The sequence below is a fragment of the Phalacrocorax aristotelis genome, chromosome 2 (assembly GCF_949628215.1).
Source record: "Phalacrocorax aristotelis chromosome 2, bGulAri2.1, whole genome shotgun sequence".
Lineage (NCBI taxonomy): Eukaryota > Metazoa > Chordata > Aves > Suliformes > Phalacrocoracidae > Phalacrocorax > Phalacrocorax aristotelis.
This window is the reverse complement of record NC_134277.1, coordinates 49,624,768-49,648,232: the sequence shown is the minus strand read 5'-3', so window position 1 is coordinate 49,648,232 and position 23,465 is coordinate 49,624,768. Positions and strand designations below refer to the sequence as shown.

General features: G+C 37.7%; 1 protein-coding gene across 7 annotated transcripts in view; it reads left to right on the top strand.

Annotated features, from left to right (window-relative positions):
* Positions 1-23,465, top strand: part of ULK4 (unc-51 like kinase 4) — a 248,917-nt gene that overhangs the window by 150,653 nt on the left and 74,799 nt on the right. For all 7 annotated transcript variants that reach the window (XR_012659008.1, XM_075083469.1, XM_075083468.1 and 4 more), the window contains one exon: positions 7,080-7,185. Coding sequence is in view for 6 of the 7 variants with exons in the window: in XM_075083469.1 (XP_074939570.1) it covers positions 7,080-7,185 (106 nt within the window). In the remaining variant the exon portion in view is untranslated. The remainder of the gene's footprint in view (positions 1-7,079; positions 7,186-23,465) is intronic.

Below are 23,465 nucleotides of genomic sequence, written 5' to 3'. Positions count from 1 at the left end.
TGATGATGCATCTGGGAATGCAGAGTTAAGGAGACCAACGTTCAGATTCTTGCACAGCCCAATTCCAAAAGAGACTTGAAACCAAATTTTCAGTATCCTAGGTGAGTGCCCTAACTTAGTACCCGATTCAGCATAAGGCTCTTTTTATGATTTAAAGCAGAAATTCCATTCTGAATTCTTCAAACCTTGTCCAGTCAAAAATTTTAATATGATTCTTTGGATAAGTCTAATGAATCTATGTTCTCTAAATTAAAAATGTCACCAGCAAATTCCCCAAGCTCATCTAAACTTCTTTCCCTGTTAGTGGCAAAGTGTCTTTTACATCAAAGCAATATCCCCGTGGAAAAAAAGATGTCAGTTGATTGGTATCTGTCATCCTGAAGTCGTTGAAGAACCAGCTTTTAATTAATGCTGAAAATGCAATTCTGAGAAATGAATATTTTGGTATGGAAATTTCTTGGTGTAATGGTTGATTTCAGCTCCCAAGTGACTTTGCAGTTCAAACGCCTCACCAATACTTGAGTCTTTCCAAGGCATCTACAGGTCTTTGATACTAAATATGAAGTTATTGCTGTGGTGGTAACAATTACTTCTAGAGCTTCATTGCTTCAGAACATACCAGCATGAATGCTTCTAGGGTGCTGGGATCTTCTTGATACAAGGAAGTTTAATTCTCCAGAGTAAGATATGTATATAGGTGCTTTTCCATACTGTCTCTTCAGTCTTGAGCAAATTTTTTCTTTTAAGGGAGTTTGAGTGTTATTCACAATGAATAGCTGTAATAGTCAGGAAGCTGACTGCTTGGATACTGCTTTCTAGGTAATGGGGAAAATTATGTTTTTACAGGAAATTGCTTCAGAGTGTCTTCCCTGTGAAGAAGCCTGACTCCACTTGAGAGAGGAGCCTTCTCAGGTTCCCCCTGTTGACAGTAAAGAAAATTTCCCTTGAGAATGGGTTCTTTCCCTAAGGTTTTTAGGAGCAAAAAGAGAAGCTTTGAGATTTCATTGGTGCCAGAAATTTAGATGGAATTCTGTAGAAAGAATAAATGGCATTGCATTTAGAGATTTGCTCCTGAGTTACTTTGTGCTTCGTCTGTAACAGTGAATGTAAGATTGTGTGGCTGGTTATTGTTTTCTTTGTTGTGCTCAACAAAATTAATTCTGTCTTTGTCCAAAAACTAGGCAAAAAATGGTACATGAATTTTACTGAATTGGACCATTAGTTTCCTGTTGTTTGTTAGCTGGGGTTCCCCACCCACCCACCCAGATGGCTGACTGATTCAGTGAAAATTGACTAACACAAGCTTTCATGCCAGTAATTGGGGTTTTGGGGTCAGATAAATACAAAGTGAAAGCAAGGACAAAAAGGAAGTCTTGCTCAAGGTTTGGGACTTTGGTAGTTTACACTATAAAAGTTATTTGTTAATTTTAAAATTGTATCAATATCTTAGCATCTTTCTCTTTTTGTGGTGTATAAAGTAGTATTCTTTTTTCATCATGTATAAAGTAGTATAGGTGACAAGCCTTCATACAGTTTCCCTTTTAATAACCTTGAAGATTGTCTACCTCTAATTCTGAACAGATTTAAGTATTCTCTTTATATAGTTTATAAATCTCATGACTGCTGACATAGGACAGTTTTGTAATCCTTAGCTCGCTACTTAAATTTTCCTTCTTGGATTAGCATGGTTTATTCAGTTTCCACAAGTTTGAAACATGAAGTGGTCCTCTTAAAGGAGGAAAGGTAGTTAAGCGATTAATAGGTGGTGTTAAAAATGCTATGCTTGTTCACATGTCCATTCTTTGAAGTTGTAGTCTCACAGGATTTGAGAATAAAATGAGATGAGGAAGGTCACTGGCCTTATTTGTATTTTCAGTTCTTAATGTTTGTTGTACAAAAAAAGTACTTGTATGATCTTGACATAAGCTGGTTTTCTAAAAGTAACAAATCTCACCTTTTCGTTCTACAGAGACAACGTTCTGTGGAGTTCTGTTGTAAATGTCACCTTTCCTCCTTACACCTCCTGAGATTCTGACCATTAACTCCGATAAAATTGTATGCTTGTCTCCAAGATAACAAGGAATTTGGGGAAATGAAAAGAATGTAACAAATGAGTTCCAGAATAAAAAGAAAGATTGTTAGGTCTCTGAAAATTTGAACTTAGGTATGGCAAGAGAACACACTTGTAAATTGATATACTTCTCAAAAATGGCTATACATCTCAAAAAGTATCTTATGAAGTTTTGCTTTGCCTGCTGCAGTGGGTAGGAGAACAAAATCTAAGACTAACGCTACTGCTTTCTGTTGGTTGGTACTTGCCATCCTAGGTTTTTATTAATGGTATCCTTTATCCTTCATCAGTCCTTCAAAATTACTACTGTTTCGCTGTCCTTGATTGACTTTGGCTAAGCACTTGGCAACTAAGACTATAGATTGTCTCTTTTTTTCCCTCTCTTTTTTTCTTTTTTCAATATTCTGTGAAAGTTGCAAGACTTCTGATCTTTGTGTGTGGATTGGCTATATCACTGGTTTGGTACATCTGAGAAGCATGATTATTGCAGGAACTGGTTGCCAGATTAGTAGTTGCTCCTTATTGTATGACCATACCCAGAGGAAAATATTTGGAAATATTAGCTCTGTTAGAACTGTGCTTTTGAAAAAGGCTGACTTTGAAAAGCAGAGTAGCAAGAGACATGGCTGTGCTTACTTCTGACTTAAATCATCAATAAGGAGAATAGTATTACCTTAATGTTAGAGATCCATATTTATAAGCTTTCAGTTTATGCATAACTGGTCTTACGCATCAAAAGCCACATGTTAAAGACCAGATTAGCCAACTATGTACAAAGCTGGATTAAATTTCTTTCTCAGTGGGCTTCCTCTTGTGATTGAAGAACGGTATGTGTGCTGTTGTGAATGTCCGTTGTAGGCTGCACGCTAATAACACTGTTTCATGCAGAAGGGTTCTACTGTTATGTCCAGAAAAGCTTCTGATCTTCTATTTCATATATACAAAATAATACATTATATAAAAATAAGCTAGGTTGAATGCAATATTAAACTGTGCTTTTGTTAGAGGTCCTTGTTAGCATCAATGCCTTGGTTTATCTCAACTACACTGTGCCAAAGAAACATCATATGAAAATGACATCATTTAGGAAATATAATTTGGATATGGTTCATTTCTATAATTTTCTTCTTTAACTGGATTTAATGTATGAAAAATCAAGTCTCCATCTTGTTACATCCCTTGATTTACCTAACTTGCGTCCATAGGGTCACATATAAGACTGAGAAGGAGAGCTCTTTTATAGTTAAGTTTAATCACACTGATTATTTTGAATGAGTGGTAGTACTGTGGTGTATAGTGGTCCTTAGATTTAATTACAGCATTTCTGTAAACGTAGCATTTAGTGCATTTTCTTCTGGGTTCTTAGATACATGAGTAGGAGGCATGTATGTGAGGTCTTCCAAATTGGTAACTTCTCACCACAATTGCTATCTCTTTTGTTATCTAAAATGTAATTAAGCTACTGTATTTTGCCTGTGCTGTTCTAAGTTCTAATCCACTTAAAGGAAGAGAAATGGCAGCTTTAGCCATAGCATTTTGCCAAGATTCATACTCCCACTTTGCTAATTCACACTCTCTTACCTAACTGGCTTTAAAAAAATACTTCAACTGATTTCTTTTGTTAACGTACAACCCTTCAAAATTAGAATGAAAAGTTTAATGGCCTAAATACAGTGCCTGATTTATCTTCAGTGGTTCCTTTTTTTTATACTAGTATTTCCTTGTTATGCCCTTGGTATTTCATAGCTGTCCTTTTTAAGCACTGAAGCAATTAGTTTTGAGAAGGCTGATTCTTCAGGGTCCAGTGCGTTCCTGCCTTTCATTCGTCGAAGCTGTACATTTTAATGAAGTTGTTTCATCTGTGTTGCCAAACACTAGAATTTTGCTGCTTCAATTCTAATTATCTCTGCTGGCAAATGCTATGTTTTATTAAAGCTGTCAAGTGCGCTGTTCATTAAATATCCACAGTCTGTGGTGCTGTGCACACAAATTAGATCAGCTTTGCTCCTTGATAGATTATGAAGAAGTTAAATATTTTTATATAAACCTCTAAAATTGAGTCTAACAGCAATCAGTGATGACTTATCTAAGTAAAGCATACCTGTAGCTTCTTGAAACCTAGTATCTAGTCAAAAACCATCTGATACATAGGTTAAAACTCTAGTAGTACAGCTAAGGATACAGTTTGTAAGATTATTTTATTCATTAAGAGACCATTTTCCTTCCTCAAGATAGATATCTTGAATTCTAGTTTATATGTTTTTAGGGTAAGATAAGTTTTATTACGTATGCTTTGATATAAGTAAAAGCATCAGTGCTAGTCCTTCAGTAGAGGGTTGTATAGTGCAATTGATCTCCGTTAAAAACAAAGACTGCTTCATTTTAATGTTACTAACCTGGTTAATGCAAACGATAGCTATTGTAAGAAACTACCAGCTTCTCTTCTAATTGCATATCTCAAAAGGGAATTTTACTAGAAAATGTTTACTTCACATATATGGGGCAGTGATAGAAATAATTGTACTTGCAAAGAAAATGTTTGAGTCAGCTCTCATTTTGGCACTTATGGAATTTTTTCTTTTATTACTTTTATATTTTCATTGTATGTATCATTATCTTTAGTAACACAAATAGGCATTCTTACTATTTAATGTATTGTTTTCTAAATGTTCTTTAGGAGAATTAATAAGGCATTGTGATGATAGACTACCAGATAAACACGTTGTTGATCTTTTGAAAAAAAATGGGGTTTTTACCCTTCAGCTATCTGAAGGAAATAACTTCAAATTTAATTTTAGTATTGTGGCTTTATGGTATCTCTCTTCTGTATTGGTTACCTTATCTTTTGAAGAATGTAGTGTTTATACTTTCCGACATTGCTTTTAAATTTATCAGGTTCTATTTTAAACCTTCAGAGGAACAGATACTTATTGTAGTCTTTACAGAAATCCTAAATGACATCTCAGAATGCTATGTAAAGTGAACAGAACTTTGGGGCTCTTGGATATATTTTTTTTTTTTTAGGGTTTGTTAGAAAACTACAATCCTTCAAAGGTTGTGAGCCACTCTTCCTTGTCTCTTCTCCTTATGATCCAGTTTAAAGTGCTCTAGTATGAATAGAAAATTCATACAGCCTGAAGTTGAATAGGAGGCTGTGTATGTTAATGTATTTCTTCATCTGTTAATATATTATGCCTTATCATGTATATTTCATGGTATTTACAGGGAATAATAGCATTTAATTTTAGGTTTTGAGTGCAGAAACAGAAATTAATGCTCTCAAAGCAACCATATGAGCCTTTGCCTGTCAAAACCTTCCTTTCAGTAGTTGAATGTTTAAAGGAAAAAATTTGTTCTTCACATAGCGTGACCCTTTATACTACTGCGACAGAGGACTTTCCAAAGTGGCATTGAAGATGCATTTCACAGTATCCTGAATTTTATCAGACTAGTCAAGAAATAAAAATCAGGAGTTGTCTCACTTCAGAATTTCTTGCAACCGGTTATATGAGGTTTCCAGGCAGGGATTCAAATAGTGTGGCTTATCCGAAATGTGGTGCTGATGACTTAGTCCTGGCCAAACCCAAAAAGCAGCTTATAAACTAGAGATATCACTCTGAATGCCATTCATAGGTTGACTTGAAGTGAATTCTTGGAAGAATAGTAAAATATGTTTTTTGAGGTTGCTGCTGACTAACAGTTAGGCAGCCTAATTCTGCACTAGCTATGGTATTTAGATGGTCAGTAAGATTATCCCAGAGGAGGATAGATTGCTGCTGTTGTTTTCAAGCGTACATCTGAGACAGAAGGTCATAAAGACCTGAGCAAAGAGATGTAGAAAATAAACTGTTCTTGGCTGCTGGTGCTCATCTCCTAAAGAAACTCTCAGGGACAGCAGTCTTTTGTGTTTATTCACAGACTCACATTCACATACTCACATTCTAATTTGGACCAATAATCTTTTGTCTTGTTCAATTTAAAATTAACTTTTTTTCAAAAAATGAAGTACAGACAGGAGATGGATCAGAATAAATGGCATATTCTGTGGAGTATCTTCTTCAGAAGATAAGGTAACCAGCAAAGTAGTGGAGTGATATCAGTATATTGAGAGATTTGATGGGAAAGAGAAGCATGGAAGTCATCTAGGTGTGTGTGAAAAGTCTACAATAAAGGAAATGCAACAGTTTTTTCTTAATGTTGTTATTTTCACTTTGGATATATGTTTCTACTTTGTTTTGAGTCTGAAAAATTGGACAAAATATTTCCTGAACCTTCTAGAGTGATTTGAAATTTATTCAGGCTTATATTTTTATCTAGCCTCAGATTTGGAAAAGCTTCTCATATTTTGGCTTCTTGGAAGTTACCTGAGTTACTACTGTCACTAGCATGAATGAATAAACAAATATTTTGGTTGCACTGCCTTATCCACCCTTTTCAGGTTGAGTGTGCAAGTGTGTTAACTACAACAGAGGAAAATAAAATTCTTTATAAACCCTGATGACTTCCTCTTATCAGCATAGTCTCAGAAAGTTGTGAAAAATCACTGAAGCAATCATCAAGCATAAGAAAGACATCATAAGTGATGCAATTCGATACAGAAATAGGTCTTTAACATGCATGTGAAATTAATTTTATACTTGTGAAAGTATACAAACAAAAACAACAAATAGCTTTTACAACTTACTCTGGGTTATCAAGCTGAAACTGAAAAAAGTAAAATTAGTACCTTTAATAAAAGAAACACTACGCAAAGGGGAATGTTCCTGGTTCTGTATATATGGAGATTAGGTTGATAAAACTCTATGCCATTTCTGAAAGTCCTAAAATTTTAGACCTAACTAGGAACTCTTTCAGTTCAAAATAACATAGGAGAAGTTTTGGTCCAAGATTTTAGATTTGGCTTCCTGAAATTGATATTCTCAACTCAGATATTTGGCTGGTTTTACAGTGTTTTAAATGTTGAACTTTAAGGGATTGAGAGAACATTTTGTTGTTGTTGTTTTTACAGGACCACCAAGACAGTATACTTGGCAATACAATGCAAACTGTGATCGCCTTACTGAATAACATAGTTGCTAATAAAAGCACGAACCTGATGTTACTCTTTGAAGAAGGTATGTTGTTTTTATCTTTAGTTATTCTCCTTACTGTAGATGTTTCCCAGTCTGTTGTAATATCTGGCACTGTATGGAACTCTAGACTTGTATGTATTTATATTCCATAGTGGTTGTTAGAAATCGCGTTGTAACTGACTGGTATGCCTCATCACTTCATCTACCTCCCCTACTGATTTGATTATAAATTTAAATTTTAGAAAGCTGTTCCTCCAAGAAAATATGGTTACAAAAGAATTACTGACTGAAAGTTACATTATGCCCATGAAGAATGGCTTCAGAAAGGAGTGGGCTAGAGCTCTGACCATAACAGTGCGGAGTGCAGGCAGAGAGCCTCTGCAGGTTCTTCCTTTTCTCACTGCTCAAACCTGTGAAAGGACAAGTTGTACAATATTTCTGCACTTTTAAAAAAACTAGCTTCTGTTCTGGTCCAGTGATGTAGACTAATGAAGTCTTAGTCTACAAATCATTCCATGTCTTCATTTCACTATGTGTTATCATTGAAGCTCCTTTTATTTAGAAATCAGTTCTGATTTACAAAATGAAGAGAAAGTTTCTGCTGTTGTAAGTCTATATAAATTTTAGAACTTGTTTAGAAATATACACATTGGTAACATTACTTTTGCTTATCGTTAAGTGAGTGACATCCAGCAATACAGATCTACACTGCTGTTTTTGCTATTTGTATGGAATAAATCAAAAACCTAGACTACTGGCATAGCAGTATATAGCATACTCCAGAGGGAAAAGGAAGAAATTTGCATAGAGAGACAGTGAAGAGACAGCTAAATCTCTTGTGAAGCCAAGAGTTGAAAGAAAACCTTTTAAAAGTCTCTAGGAAAGGATTGGGTGTGGTGTGAGAGGGAAACTTCATCAGAGTGTAGCTTTTCTATAGTCATCACGTCAGAGAAGAAACCAAATGAGACTTGGTATGATTAATGGTTTAAGTGTAAACACTGATGGTGATGATCAGATTTGAAGAATTGGATCTGCCTTAGATACATGATTAAAAAAAAAAATCAGAACTCATACCAGCCTAAAACTCCATCAAGATTGGTAGTAGCGGTCATGCCCTCATTTTTGTAATTACCTTAGTGGTTAAAGCACTCACCCAGAAAGCGGGAGAGCTGAATTCCTGTCAGTTTACTCTGAAGGGATTGGATAGACAACGCCATCATTCAGGAGACAAACTGGAACTTGACATTATAGCTCATAACATGCTTCTCTCCTCTGTTTCAAACAGATCTGAAGTTAGTGGTGTGAGAATAGGGCCAGAAGAAAAGAAGGAGGAGGAAAATATGACTGAATTGGAGAGGGAGGGTTCATGGGATTCTGAATCTTCGGTTCTCTCTTAGCAAACTGCCTATCATACTTAGAACTGCTAGGGGCTTCTTGGGGTTTTGATATATGTGCTGCTTTTACTATCTTTGGGCGCATCTGCTTTATGTCAGGTAAAATCCTAAGCTAGCACCAACCTGAGCTGCAACAGGATAATTTATTAAAACTACACAATGATATGCAAAGAAGTTAGCTTAAGTCCCACAAGCCCTGTAACCATGTACTTGGCATGCCTTACTCGAAGTAATATGCTCTGCCTTTCTGCATGGCAAATCAGGTGCAAAACTATTGAACAACATGGCAAAACTGCATTAATTCCATAAATATCTCCTCTTTATAGTCTCACAAAGCAAAATTCCGTGTACTTTTTATGCTGCTGGTAGTATATCAGTGCTCTTTCACTTTTCATTTGCTCCAAAAATAAAATGCATCTCTTCCATCATGCTAGTTTCCAAATTAGGGAAGTGGGATGGAAACATTATTAGTCTTTTATCTTTTTCTTGTGCTATGTCATATATGACTCCAGTAATATTTTCAGACTATTAGTGACTGGATAACACTAACTTGGGCTCACTGACGTTTAGCATCCTGATTAGGAAAAATAGCACAGCAGCCAAAAGCAATTTACCTCAAGTAAAATATCCACATCTTCTCCCTTTTCCCCATTGGCTAATCTTCAGAGTACTGAAAACCTGTATTTTGGTCAGTGCTTTACTTATTAAGGGCCTAACATTCAAGAGAAGGACTTCTGAAATTTGGTTTTCAAGAATGTTATGAAGGTATTGATATTGTAATTGTAGACTGTATGATTTTATTTGAATAAAAAAGGGAGGATAATCTGGGGATCTACAGGCCTGGCAGTCTGACCTTGGTGCCGGGGAAGGTTATGGAGCAGATCATTGTGAGTGCCATCATGCAGCATATACAGGACAACTAGGTGCTCAGGCCCAGTCACAACAGGTTTATGAAAGGCAGGTCTTCCTTCACTAACCTGATCACCTTCTGTGACAAGGTGACCTGCTTAGTAGATGAGAGAAAGCCTGTGGATGTTGTCTACCTGGGCTGTAGTAAAGCCTTTGACACCCTTTCCCACAGTATTCTCCGGAAAAAAATGGCTTCCCATGTCTTGGACAGGTGTACTCTTTGCTGGGTAAAAAACTGTCTGGATGGCCAGGCCCAAAGAGTTGTTGTGGATGGCATTAAATCCAGTTGGCGGCCAGTCACAAGTGATGTTCTCCAGGGCTCAGTGCTGGGGCCCGTTCTGTTTAATATCTTTATCAGTAATCTGAATGAGGGGATCAAGTGCACCCTCAGTAAGCTTGCAGGTGACACCAAGTTGTGTGGAAGTATTGATGTGCTTGATGGGAGGAAGGCTTTGCAAAGGGATCTGGACAGGCTGGATCAATGGGCCGAGGCCAATTGTATGAGGTTCAACAAGGCTCAGCGTCGCGTCCAGCACGTGGTCCACAGCAACCCCATGCAACACCACAGGCTTGGGGAAGAGTGGTTGGAAGGCTGCCCGGGGGGAAAGGACCTGGGGGTGCTGGTCAAGGGCTGGCTGAACATGAGCCAGCAGTTTGCCCAGGTGGCCAACAAGACCAACAGCATCCTGGCTTGTGTCAGGAATAGTGTGGCGATCAGGAGTAGGGAAGTGATGGTGCCTCTGAACTCAGCACTGGTGAGGCTGCACCTCAAATGCTGTGTTGACATTTGGTCCCCTCACTACAAGAAGGGAATTGAGGTGCTGGAATGTTTTCAAAGGAGAGCAACGAAGATGGTGAAGGGTCTAGAGCACAGGTCTTGTGAGGAGCAGCTGAGGGAACTGGTGTTGTTTAGCCTGGAGAAAAGGAGGCTGAGGGGAGACCTTATTGCTCTGCACAGCTACCTGAAAGGAGGTTTTAGCGAGGTGGCTGTTGGTCTCTTCTCCCACGTAATGATTGATAGGACAAGAGGAAATGGCTTCAAGTTACATCAGGGGAGGTTTAGACTGGATATTAGGGAACAATACGTCACTGAAAGGGTTGTCAAGCATTGGAACAGTCTGCCCAGGGAGGTGGTTGAGTCACCTTCCCTGGAGGTATTTAAAAGACATTTGGATGTGGTGCTTAGGCACATGGCTCAGTGGTGCACTGGCCATGTTATGTTAATGGTTGGACTCGATGATCTTGGAGGTCTTTTCCAACCTAATTCTATGATTCTGTGGTTGTTTGAAAACTTATTCCATGTAAACTGTAGGGCTTTTTGTATTTTTCATTAGAAGTTGTAAGTGTAATGTTCAGTACAGGAAAATACCTTAAACTTCCTCTGACACTGTGTGTGATATTAAACCTGTACTTTTTTAATGATTTTGTGTGATGGAGAAGAACATGGTCTAGTAAAATGGAAACTAAGCTCCCATTTGCAGAAAAGGATCCTGGAGTCCAAACAGAAAAGTTGAACATGAGGCACCCATTTGCTCTTGCAGCAATAAAGGCTAAAGAGGGCTGCGATAAGAAGGAATAACTGGAAGGTTGAGGAAAGTGATTATTGTCCACTATTAGGCACTCGTGATATTTTATCTAGAACAGTGACCAGTTTTGAGCTCCAACCTAAAAGAAAGACATTGACAAGAGAGGTGCAAGTCCAGAGAAGGGCAACAAAGATGTTTAGGAGGGTGGACCACATGCTGTTTGTATTTCCAGCCTCTGCCTGTACTATTACATGAATTTATTCCTTCCCAAGTGCAGAAATTTGTATTTGCCTTTGTTAAACTTTAAGAGGTTTCTGGCAACCCATTTTTTCAGCTATTCAGCTTCTAGAGCTCCTTCTGTATGTTAGCTTAGCCCTTCATCACATCAACTGCTTGTCTCACTGCAAAATCATCTGCAAACTTGCTGAAGGTGCATCTTATTCCATCCTATTAACGTGCTATGTCCATGCTGTTAATGAAGGCATTCAACATTCATGAGCTATTTTGCTGTCTGAAAAAAAAAAAAGGCTGAAGACAAGAGTATTATGGGTCATCAATTTCCCTTATTTCCCCATTACAGTATGATAATAATTCATGTATATATGGAGCTTTAGAAATTAAAACCCCTAAATACTTGTTAAACATTATAAGGAATTCAGGTTAGGGGGTCAGTCCTGTCAAGTTTTTTTGTTTCCAGGAGTCCAGACATTAGCAATGAGGATTTCTTTCTGATTTTGTGTATGCCTCTCTTCAGCTGTCAAAAAGCAGTATTTTTGCAGGCTGATCATTCAGAGACCCTCGTCACTGTTTCCTTTCATGCCTCGTAGCCTTCAGAACTCTGTCCTGCTCAGTGGAGTTGTGTTATGTGATAGAGATTTTTTTTTAAACGGTTGCAGTTTACATGTTGAACTTTCCCCTTTCTCAAGGAAATTTTGCATGATGGCACTTGCTTCATTACTGCTTCTGTGATTTCATATTAGTAATAATGATACTGTTGTGCATTTCAGCAACTTGCTTACAGGGTGGATTGCCTAACATTAATTTTTCTCTCCCCTGAACTGTGTCCTTTTGCGTAACAGTACATCAGACATAATGATAACCACTTGTAATGTTTAAAAGTGAAATGGAGAATAACAGGCAACTGAAGTCACAGAGGGAATTTAATATAGCCTGTACTTGTGTTATCAGCTATTATACGTTTGTTCTTTTAACATTAATGACAATTTCCACTTAATAATTAGAGGGGAATAATATGATTCAGTTTAATTACTGAGGCTGGAATTTAGTAGGGAGAATGGGATTAATATAGGGTCTCTTGGGAATAGTTAAAGTGAGATGCTAAAAAGCTGAGACAATAGTGGTCATTTTTAGCATGGTCTTCTAAGAATGTGAGACTTACCCTTTTTCCCCTCTGTCTTGGCTTCTATCTGCCAGTCTCTTTCTTTCCTCCCATTCCCCATCTTTTGAAATATTTTGGACAATTTTAAGTTAACCGTAGAGAGCAGAGAGGTCCAAATATACGAAGTTTGTATTCATTCTATAATAACATCTGAGGAAAGGAGAAAGACCCAAGTTAGTGCCATAGCTTAGGGAAAGGCAATATAGTATGGGCTGATCAATTAAATGTTCCTGGCTTAATGTACAGCAAATGGAGTGGTGCAATACATGAGATGCACTATATATTTATATGTGTGTGTGTATATGTACTTACATGTTTACCAGAAGAAAGGAATTTTAATAACTAAAATTTCCAAATTACAAAATTTTAAAACATTAAGTTTGCTACCTATAATCTTGGACCATTTCTTGCACTAGTTCTTGCTGATGGAGGTGAAAACTTCCCATCTGTGAATTCTATTTCCATTAGCATTTATTAAATTAAATTATAAAGCATAAAACTTATACTCTTATATAGTATTCTGAGATCTACCAGTAGGCCTGCAAAGATCTATTAATTAGTATATCCCCCTGGTCTTTTCAGTATTCACTTCCTGTTTGCTTTTTCCTAAAATATCTGCAGTCTTCTCTTTTAGATTTGTAATCACTGAGTTCAACGGTGTGTTGGTCAATGCCTGAGGAGGGTACCTATGTAATGATCCCACAGGATCAGTCACTGCATGGGAAGAACTCCCACTATATCACATGCTTATAGTTCAGTGACACAGGATGAAGCAGTGCCAAGGTTTCAGAAACCGGGGAAAGGAGTCACCAGTGACAAGAATGGCAACTTATTACCATGGAGGTAGGCAGGGATATAGGATACAAATCTGTAAGAAATGGGCTATCGTTAGTTCTACTGGCCATGAAACGACCAGCTATCTATTACTTTGAGCTTGTCATATTAAAAGGGTTAACATTTGTCAACTATAAAATGAACACCCAGTTCTACATGCTAGAATCATCAGCTCTTAAGCTGATGTTCTAGGAGTACAGTAGATGCTAATCTGTTCCTATAGTCATTAGGGCAGTCTACTGAAAGGACATATTGTCTGTAATAGACATATTGTGTCTATTGACAAGCATTGACATAATGACAAATTTAGGCATAAGATGAACCACAAAGTCAGGTTTGGCTGCCTGATAAGTGAGTGGTGTTAGTGTGCAAGACTGCTTAATTATGTTGAAAGTGATAGCTAATAAACAGCCAAGTGTATCACAGTACTTAATAAAGTAAAACAGTACTCTAGTACAACTCAGAGATATATTTGCCTTCAATTCAGTCTTTTTGTCACCTCTTTCTTTTCTTGTGTTTCTGGATTTGTTTATTCATTTTACAGATATTTTGTACAAATTAAAAACAGAAAATGTTAAATCATCTTAATCGTCTGTAGTTAGTAGGGCTTTCAGACTTTGAGTCCTGTTTGTCATATTCAAAGGCAAAGTAATTCTTCATTCTAACTGTTGCATCAAGTGCATTTTGCTTATAGGAAGAGTTTGGACCTAGTATGTTAGATTGTAGAGAAATGTGTTTCAAAGGCTTTAGCTGCTTCATCAGGATCCTCATTCTGAAGAGCTGGACAAAGCAGGGTAGAAAATAAATCTTACAGGCTGCAATGCATAAATTCTGATAGTCTGACTGCAGCTATTTATTCCTGATAATGCCTCAAATTTTTTAGATTTATATAAGCAACTATTTACAGAATGTATAAAAAGTAATTCCAAGTAATTCTGTCTTTAGGAAAGGTTTCCACTGTAATTCAAAGCTGATCTAGTAAATTGTTTGCAGCTTAATATTACTTACTAATAAGTTTACATTTTTAGCTTTTTTGGAATCTCATTATGCTCCATAAATGGCTTATAAAATCTTTTTCATGGTGGTCTTACAAGGAGACAATGTGTATATATAAAGTTCAATCCAGTCATGCTGAATTGAATGACCTTTTCCAGACTCTACTGCTGTGATCCTGTGTTTGGCTACTATCCTGAAGTAACCACCACTAGTAACTACCACTAGAAGTGTAAGCAGAGATGTTTGTCTCGATGTTTAAAACCAGTTTCCATTATATAGTACAGAAAATCCTAAACTTATTCCTTACAAGTTAATGCTGTTGAATATCGGGAACTAAAGTAAAGGTGAGGTTATGGGTTTTAACACTTAGAACAATAAAACTACTCTCCAAGTTCTTCTTTAAAAACGTAATAGCTATTAGTAGTACATGGTACTTCAAGCAGTTTGTGGAAAAACTGAAGTTCCTAAGGAAGGACCTTTAGTGGAAATGCAGAATGTCAGCTACAGCAGTTGTTATATCCAATATCATATTAAGTAAGCATGGTAGGTGCTTAAAGCAGGGACAATTATTAAAAAGGAAGAGATCTGCAATAAACTTTGTAGTCAGATCATCATAACTTGTTTGCACCTCATGAAAGAAAGATCAACCTTCATGGGTGAGGTATCCTTATTCATCTTGTGGTCCACTGCTTTGACTCTTAGTCAAATGTCAAGAGATTAATTAAATTTCAAATGTCTTCACGTGTCATGTTGTTAAAGTCTGTTAAATATTGCATATCCAAAAAGTGGCACTCATGAGGCCAACATCCAACTTTAACCTTTTTCTTTTTTTTTTTTTTAAAGTGTATCAGTCTTTTACATACACAGAGCTTTAACATAATGATAGGTAAATGAAAATGAATTCTGAGCTCTCTAGATAGACCCCAAAGGTTTCTAGCTTACTTAAATCTTTGGAGGATATTCTTCTATCTTTTACTTCCTCACAGATAATTGTATTTCAGCTTCAGTCTCCAAAAGACATTTGATTATGCTTCCCATAGCACACTTTTAAAGAATAGCTTCTAGCTTCCAAGCCAGCTCGCTCTCACCTGCTAAATCATCCGTGTTCATTAAATTAAGAAGTAGACTTCACTAACTTGACAACTAAGATCTTCCTCCCTACCACACCCACCTATGCAGTAGTCTGAACTACTGTACGACACTGAGAAGGCATTGATGTGACATTGCATGGGACTTTCATTTTAGGAATACAGGTGAGTTGTTGGGGTAGCTGGCTTCAAAGTTGCAGGATTTTCTTCCAAGATGGGAGAAACTAACTCTAAGACAGCAATCAAGAGGATGACCATGGATTAGTCATACAGGAGAAGTTTACTTGTAAGGGAAAGGCAGTCGTTATGAAACCCTGTAAGATACGTTACTTAAATTTATATGCCCTTAAAAAAAAAAACCAAACCAAAACAAGCAAAAAACAGTTTGTGAAGAAGTCAGGCACACATTCAAACTGGTTTTGAAGCCATTTGTTCATTCCTTATTAGCCCCTATTTATTCCTAGGAGGCAGGAGTTTTCTGCAAAACTTTTATAGGATACAATATAGGAATATTTGTTCAGTGACTGAAGATAGAAAATGTGTTGTTTCATGGCAGTACTTTATACCTTCTTCTTGTACATCACGCTAAGCAAACACAAAGCTTAGTTCATATGCAGCATATTGGGATTCTGGATTAAAAGATTGGCAGGGAGAATAAGTTAGGGAAAGCAATATAAGTAAGAAACTAAAAAATTTTTTCTGTATTTAATCAATGTTTTGAAACAAAATGCTCTCAGTTAAATAAATGTCAAGTATGAAATTATTTTAAAATACAGAAAATAAACTCAGACTTATATCAACCTGTCTGAGGACTTGCAAATGTTGTTTCTATATCATTTGGATGTGACAGGGAAAATCCCTCATTAGGAGGTGTACACCTTACAGCCTCTGCTGCATAAGACCTAAGCTTTTCACAGCTCTCTGCTGGTAATGTAGTAGTTAGTTCAGCTCTTGAGTACAGAAACGTCTCTATGAACATCTAAAGATAATAGTCGTGTGTCACTATGTTCATTTGAGTTACAGCTTATATAAGAAGTCAGTGGTGGTTGAGCCTGAAGAAATCTCTTCTATGATGTTATGAAGTTCAGAATGGTTTTTAACAGTATTAAGCCATGTTTTTCTGACCTAAAATGCCAGTCACTCAGGTGGAAGGGTATAACATCACATGGGTAAACTTAGAAGTCTGGTATCATAAAAGATAAGTGGGAATCATGTCAAAATAGCATGGTAGTAGTGAAGTCTTTGAGGAAAATATAACCTGTGTCATCCTGTGATATTCAACATTACAGCCATCTGAAAAGGATGAAAATAGAAACGGTAATTGCTGTAAGAAACAGTTATGCCATTCAAGTAGAACCAAGCCTGTTGTTGTTGAGAGCCATACCCATAAGGTGCAAAATGTCACAGCATGCTTGCTAAGACTTCAAAGGATAACATAAGTTAATAAAGGCTCAACAGGTTATTAAGCTTGTCTCGCTAGTGCTGTACTGTAAAAGAGGGCTGGCCTTTTGTGTGGCTGGAGTGGGCTTCCTGATGCTATCCCTGTGGCCAGTCAAGCAGATCATCTTGCAACATAGCTGCCTGATTAAACTACCTAAGGTACCTCAGTTTAACACCTAATTGATGGAAGAGAAAGGAGTAATAACAAAAAATGTTCAAAACCCTTTCATTCCATGATATTCTAGTCTGAGGGGCCCTATGCAGAAAGCTAATGGTATAACTGATCAGTTTAGTTTAACGGTGGGAAGTTAGTTCAATAAATATAGCAATTCCAAAACTAAGGCTGTCTTTATATTTCTAATATGCCAAACATCATAGATACTTTTTTATGCCTGTCCAATTCCTAGGCAAGACTAAGACTTAAGGTTTTGGCTGAGCAATTGCATGGACTGATAATGTTTGGAAGCAGAAAACTCATTTGAAAAATGAGATTTTTATGTTAAAATATGAGGCAATAACTTTGTATCTGAGGATGTGCATATCTGAAAGTTTTCTAATGATAGACTCAGGACTGCGAAAAAGAAAGGAATCTGCAAAGTCTCATGTTCCTTTTCACCCACTTATCGATGAAAACAATAGCTTTTCCTCTCCTCTAGAGACTGTCGTCCTTGCATCCATTCTAGATGCTGCTTTTCTTGCTAATTTAAGCATTGTTGTTAGACATGATGCTGAAAGGAGGTTGTAGCGAGGTGGTTGTTGGTCTCTTCTCCCACGTAATGATTGATAGGACAAGAGGAAATGGCTTCAAGTTACATCAGGGGAGGTTTAGACTGGATATTAGGGAACAATACGTCACTGAAAGGGTTGTCAAGCATTGGAACAGTCTGCCCAGGGAGGTGGTTGAGTCACCTTCCCTGGAGGTATTTAAAAGACATTTGGATGTGGTGCTTAGGCACATGGCTCAGTGGTGCACTGGCCATGTTATGTTAATGGTTGGACTCGATGATCTTGGAGGTGTTTTTCAACCTAGTACATTTCTGTGTGTATATTTTATCAGCTAGCTGTTCCTTTTTTCTTGATTGAGGAAAAAGATATGTGTTTCCCTCTGAATTTTTAATATGAATGGGGGTAAGAAATAGGATATCTTTGTAAAGTCTAAAGCTCTTCTTTGTCTTTTAGGAGATTGTAAAAACTGGGAAGACTTTTTTTTTTTCCGTTACCACCGACCTTTTTAAAAGATAAGGAATAATAAGGGTGGAAACTTGTTCACCTGCATCCATTTAGTTTCAACTTGTCTTATCATTCTTGAGGGCCATTCTTTCTTTGCTTACCACATTGCAGTTTGCTTACTCAAAAACCTCTCACCCCTATTCCTGTGAGACTTGGCAAAAGTCTGGTAAAGTGTAGTTAATGGATTTATTCACACTTTTAAAAGACTGTATTTACTAGCTTACATGCCCAGATTGTGACATACAGCTTTTTAGCCAATACAGCCATGAAATATTACTTGTTTTGCTGGATGGCAACAAAAGTACTGCTACTGTATGTATTATATAAAGAATCAAAAAAACAGTAGAATTATCCGTGATGGCTCAACAGTATTTCCAATACACATTTTTGCCAAATAAACTAGCTGTATCCTTTTCAAACACGGATATTGTATATTTTGATCCCATCACCCAACCCAGAATGACGTGAAGCGTGGGTTTATGCCATTATTTATCTTACAAGAAAAGCATGCTTGAACTGTTACTTACTATGCATATTCTTCAAAAATTACATTGAATGTTGCTGAGTTCAGAGAGCATGTGGTTCTAACAACAACACAAGAAGCTGAATTTAGCAGCAGTATTTTGTCTATAGTGCGAGGAAAAGTCATAAGCAAGATAAGGAAAAGACAGATACAATACCCAAGGGAACAGATTATCAAGGAAGGTTTAGGGGTTTTGACAGAAGTTATGGAAAGAACAGCATTGCTTACAAGATTTTGCCTGCCTAGGCTATGGGTCAAACAGTCACTCAGACTGAATCTGTGCCTTACGGGATCAGCCTGAATATAGAGATACTGTCAGTGCAAGAACTGACTGGGGGCTCTACCTAGCCCTCTGGAAGACGACCTGTGTTCATGAAAGGTGTGCATACAGTCATGCTAGTAACCAGTGACAGTAACACATCCAGAAGGCAGTAGATGACCACTCTTGGCAGTAACTTCCTAATTCAGTTCCATCAAGCTGGCCAGTGTTGGTGCTGCCTGTGATGCCCAGTCTCCCTGGCTGAGTTGTAGCCCACTATCCCAGTTCATTGCAGTGTTCTGGCCGGCCAAGTTGTGCAAAATGTTCCACCTCTACTTGCCATGAAATTACTTCTCTTGAAAACTTAATTGCTTCTCTTAAAACTTCTCATCTTTGGTGTCTAGTTATTGCATAATTTGTTGATAGTCCAGTTTCACAGATCTTAATTCTTCCAGTTTTCCCTGGAAGAATGAGCTGCTTTTACTTGGCATAGATCCACACTCCTCTTTTTATAACCTACTTCCGAAGTTCCTCTCCCTTAAAGCGCAATCTTCATTAATCCTAGTCAGCGCTCTCTTTCTAAAAATGTTGATGAACAAGGGCAAAGGACAAGCCTAGTTCAAACAAAGCAAAACCAGTATTTTGAGTAGATCTCAGCTATTTACAGGTAGCAGCAGCACGTTGGTTCCGTCTGGAAAAGTGTGCGCTCCTGTACTGAAACTCATTGGGCATTCTGAAAGCCATTTGACATACTAGCTTCCTCTCTGAACCAGAAAAAGTGTTTCTTCACATACACTGAGAGAAGCCTTATCAAATATGCCGTCATGCCACCATTCTGTAGGATAGCTATTGCAATCCTGAATCCTAGACGGAAGCGGTGACCTGTGTTGAATCTGTTGTAGAGCATATTATTTTAGAAAATGCTGGGGGTATTACTTCATTGTTTCAAGCTACTATTAAATTTTATCATCCTTGATGTTTGTCCCTTCACTTGAGATAGCATGAAGGAGGAACAAAGGAACATGAGCCTTTCATTGCAAGCTCCCCCTTTCCCGTGATTGAAACTAAATTAGTTTAATAATTAAAAAGAGATTATAATAAGAATAATTTTTTTAAAATGTAAGGAAAAATAGGAAAAAACAAACAGAGAGGAAAATAAACCCCAAAAAGCCAAGTGATGCAAATTAAAAGAATTGCTCACCACCAACCGACTGATGCTCAGTCAGTCTGGGAGTAGCAGCCCCCACCCCACAACATCCCCTCCAGGTTTATTGCTGAGCATGACATCATAAGGTATGGAATATCCCTTTGGCCTGTGGGGGTCAGCTGTCCTAGCTGTGTCCCCTCCCAAATTTTCGTGCACTCCAACATATTCACTGGCAGGGTAGTGTCAGGAGTAGAAAAGGCCTTGATGGTGTGTAAGCACTGCTCAGCAGTAATTAAAACATCAACACTATTTTCAGCACAAATCCAAAACAGCCCCATACAAGATACTGTGAAGAAAATTAACTGTCCCCGCCAAAACTAGTACAGGTACTAAAACAGGGCTTGCATACCAAGTTTCTTTGGCTGTCTGTTACACATCTTCACAGGGTACCCACTTAACATAAAAATCCTGGCTCTCGAAATCCTTCTTTTCTGTTCTGTGGTGGCCATATCTCTCACTGTCGTCACTGTAGTTAAATCAGTGTTCTTAACTTTTTTTTCACCTCTGAAGAAACTATTGCCCTTGAGCAAAACAGAGTCCAGATTCTCAGTTAAAGCATCAGATCCGCAGCAGGATCCAGTTCAGCTTGTTATTGGGGAGGGTGGTAGAGTTCACTGTTTTTTGTTTCAAAACTGGGTGGATTGGGCCAAGACAGATGTAGTAGACAACCGTTCCCTGTGATCTCCCTCCAGTGCTTACACAGAAGTTTCCCCAAGAGTCTGAGCCAGTCTATTATCCTATACACAGGCTACGCTACGCTCAGCTACGGGTACCTGCATAGAAAATGTACAGGCTGTCTGCAGCCCAGTGTCAGTAGACCCATGCTCCCTGTTGAGATAGGGGAGACATGGTATGGAATGCATATTCAAACACAAAAAGGTTTTTACAGTACTTTGAGATCCAAGACTGCCCCTTGATTAAATAAGCTGAGCTGTAGCACTGTCTTAGCTCAGCGCAGCCATTTGAAGCCAAGATAGTTGGGGTCAAGTAGCTGCACTGACAGAAAATGGAGGCTCTGTTGGTCTAGGTTGTACTAATGATGAGTATCAGGTTAAGGCATTTTTGGTACAGCTAAGATGACAGTTTCATCACAGTGTGATGGATTCCAGCTCAAAAATCCCAGTGGTAAGGTTGAAAATCATGGATAGGTCAAAGTATCACAAGCATCCGTGCAAACAAAACAAGATGTGTGCCTAATCTACTCTTAATAAGAAGGATAATAACATCTGAGGTAAAAAGTCTGTGGTTAAATTTTAGAGATTTAATCAGCTGTGGCATTATTAGTATGGCCAGATGATAGCAAATTAGAAGAGAGCCTGCTGGTCAAAGTTATCCTAACACTTTTTCAGAAAACAGTTGACTTAGCAGAGTAGGTTTAAGGCTACAGAATTTGGTCATAGCTGCAAAACCGGATTTACTGTCGTGTAACATCCTGACCTCTGTTTGAGCCCTTTGATCATGTAAATGTAAATACACCAAGGCCACCTTGGACAGTTGCAATTACTAGTTGTCAGCTTTCATTTCTGTTGTAAACTTAATTGATGAATAATGCAGGATGTTACAGGAAACTGGCATAGATTCAGTTTTGTTGTAATAAACAGCAGCAAATTCCACTTAGTGGATACTCTAGACTTTGCTTTTGTGCTTTGGTCGAGTTGTAACAATTGTAAAAGACTGCCACTTGAAAATCCAAGTATTTCTACTCTGTAAATTTTCATCCTATGGAAGACTGATGTAAATAGACCAAGAGGAGTAGGAATAAATATTTAAAATCTTTTCTTACAAAGCATGACTTTTCAGTAGGGAAATGTATAGAGTTTTTACCCTTAACCTTTGCCGAATATATGTGGTAACAGCGGTCAACTGTGTTTTATTTCTGAATTTAAAACTCTGAAAACTTAAGAGAGTTTTCTGAAGCCAGGGTTTGTCGGTCCTTATCACTCTCAATCCAGGGACTCTTAAAGGCTTAGCTAGAGCAATTAGTGTGGTAACGTTGTTCAAAGCCGTTGAATGCTGTCAATTTGTGACAAGAGTTTAGGGCTGTATCTGCATTCTGAGGCTGTTCGTATCTGGTCTGTACAGATTTTTTCAAAAAGGCAGCTCTCAAAGTTTGAATGTGATCTCTCAAGGATTTTGGTAGAAGGGAAAGTTGATGTCAAAGAAGCAGCACGTTAAGATATTTGAAGTAGATAAACAGAGTTTAATCTTGTGTGACAGGAAGTCTATTATTAAAATGCCAATCTCTTTAAAATTTCTAGTTCTAAATTAAGCCCAGGATATAAACTCCCCCTCTGTTTTATCACATGGTAATTGTTGCAGGCTTGATCTTTTTGAGCTGTAAGTCAAAAGTCTTTACTGAATCTTTACTGACTCTGAAGCTTGCTGAATGCAAAGAATTCCTAATCTAACCAAAATAACAGGTTTTAATCTAGTGAAGAACATTTTCTCTAGTTTTTGCTGTTAATTTGAGGACTTCATGCAACCTTTGTTTTTCTAAAAAGCATACACTATATATTAATTCACAACATGCACACAGAATTTTTTCCATGTAGCTGTGAAGTAACAACCACGAATATCTCAGGCTAGTTTTAAAGGAGGTTTTAAAGACACTTGCCTCTCAGAGAGTAAGGTGTCCTGTTAGATATTCTTATTCCTCATGCAGATAGTTAAAAACTGCTTTTTGGAAAATCTCCTAAGCATCACCTAACTTCTGTCGGAAAAAGTCAAGAGATTTTATTTTAGCTGACACCTTGTAGGGGATGAAATAGGGTGTATTAGTATCTGGCTTGAAGTATAGCATGCTGAAGAATTACTATGCTTTACAGAATGGACTACCATCTCTAATGTCTCTCTGACACATGGGGAAAAATATCTCTCTGAAAAGTGACTACAAAGTTTACTTAACAGCAGTAATAGTCAATCCAGACAATGTGATTTTATTATATTACAGTCTTGGTTTACTTAATATTTTTTTTTTTGCGATGGAAGGTTGTGCTTGCATGTACTGCACAATTGACATATGGAAGACTGTATCAACAAAAATGCTTAAATTAATATGAAAAGAATGCAAGCTATGTGTCTAATGTATGCACAACTGGGGACAGAAATATGTGAAATGCGTACTTGGTGAAGTGACTGTATTACCTCCACCTCTATCCCTCCCCAGGTCTTCCAGCTAGAAGGGTCATTTGAGTGTGTGAATCTGTTTCAGGCAAAATCAGATGGGTTAATGCAGGCTGCTAGTTTGAACAGTTTAAAGCAGCCTAGCACAGCTTGTCAGGGGAGACTAAGGAGTACTCGCATCCTCTGTCTGTCTTGCGCACGTGCGCTCACTCACAGCTGTAGGGGTAATAATCTCCAACAGTTGATCGCTAGTAAACAGCTGAGAAGAACTGGTGTTTGCCATCAACAAAGCTGTTTACAAAATGAATGTCTGTCAGGCAGCCTTAGCCTTGTACTCTACTGTACTGTCAGTTATCTCTTGGGATGATAGCACTCTATTTTACATGCATCAAGG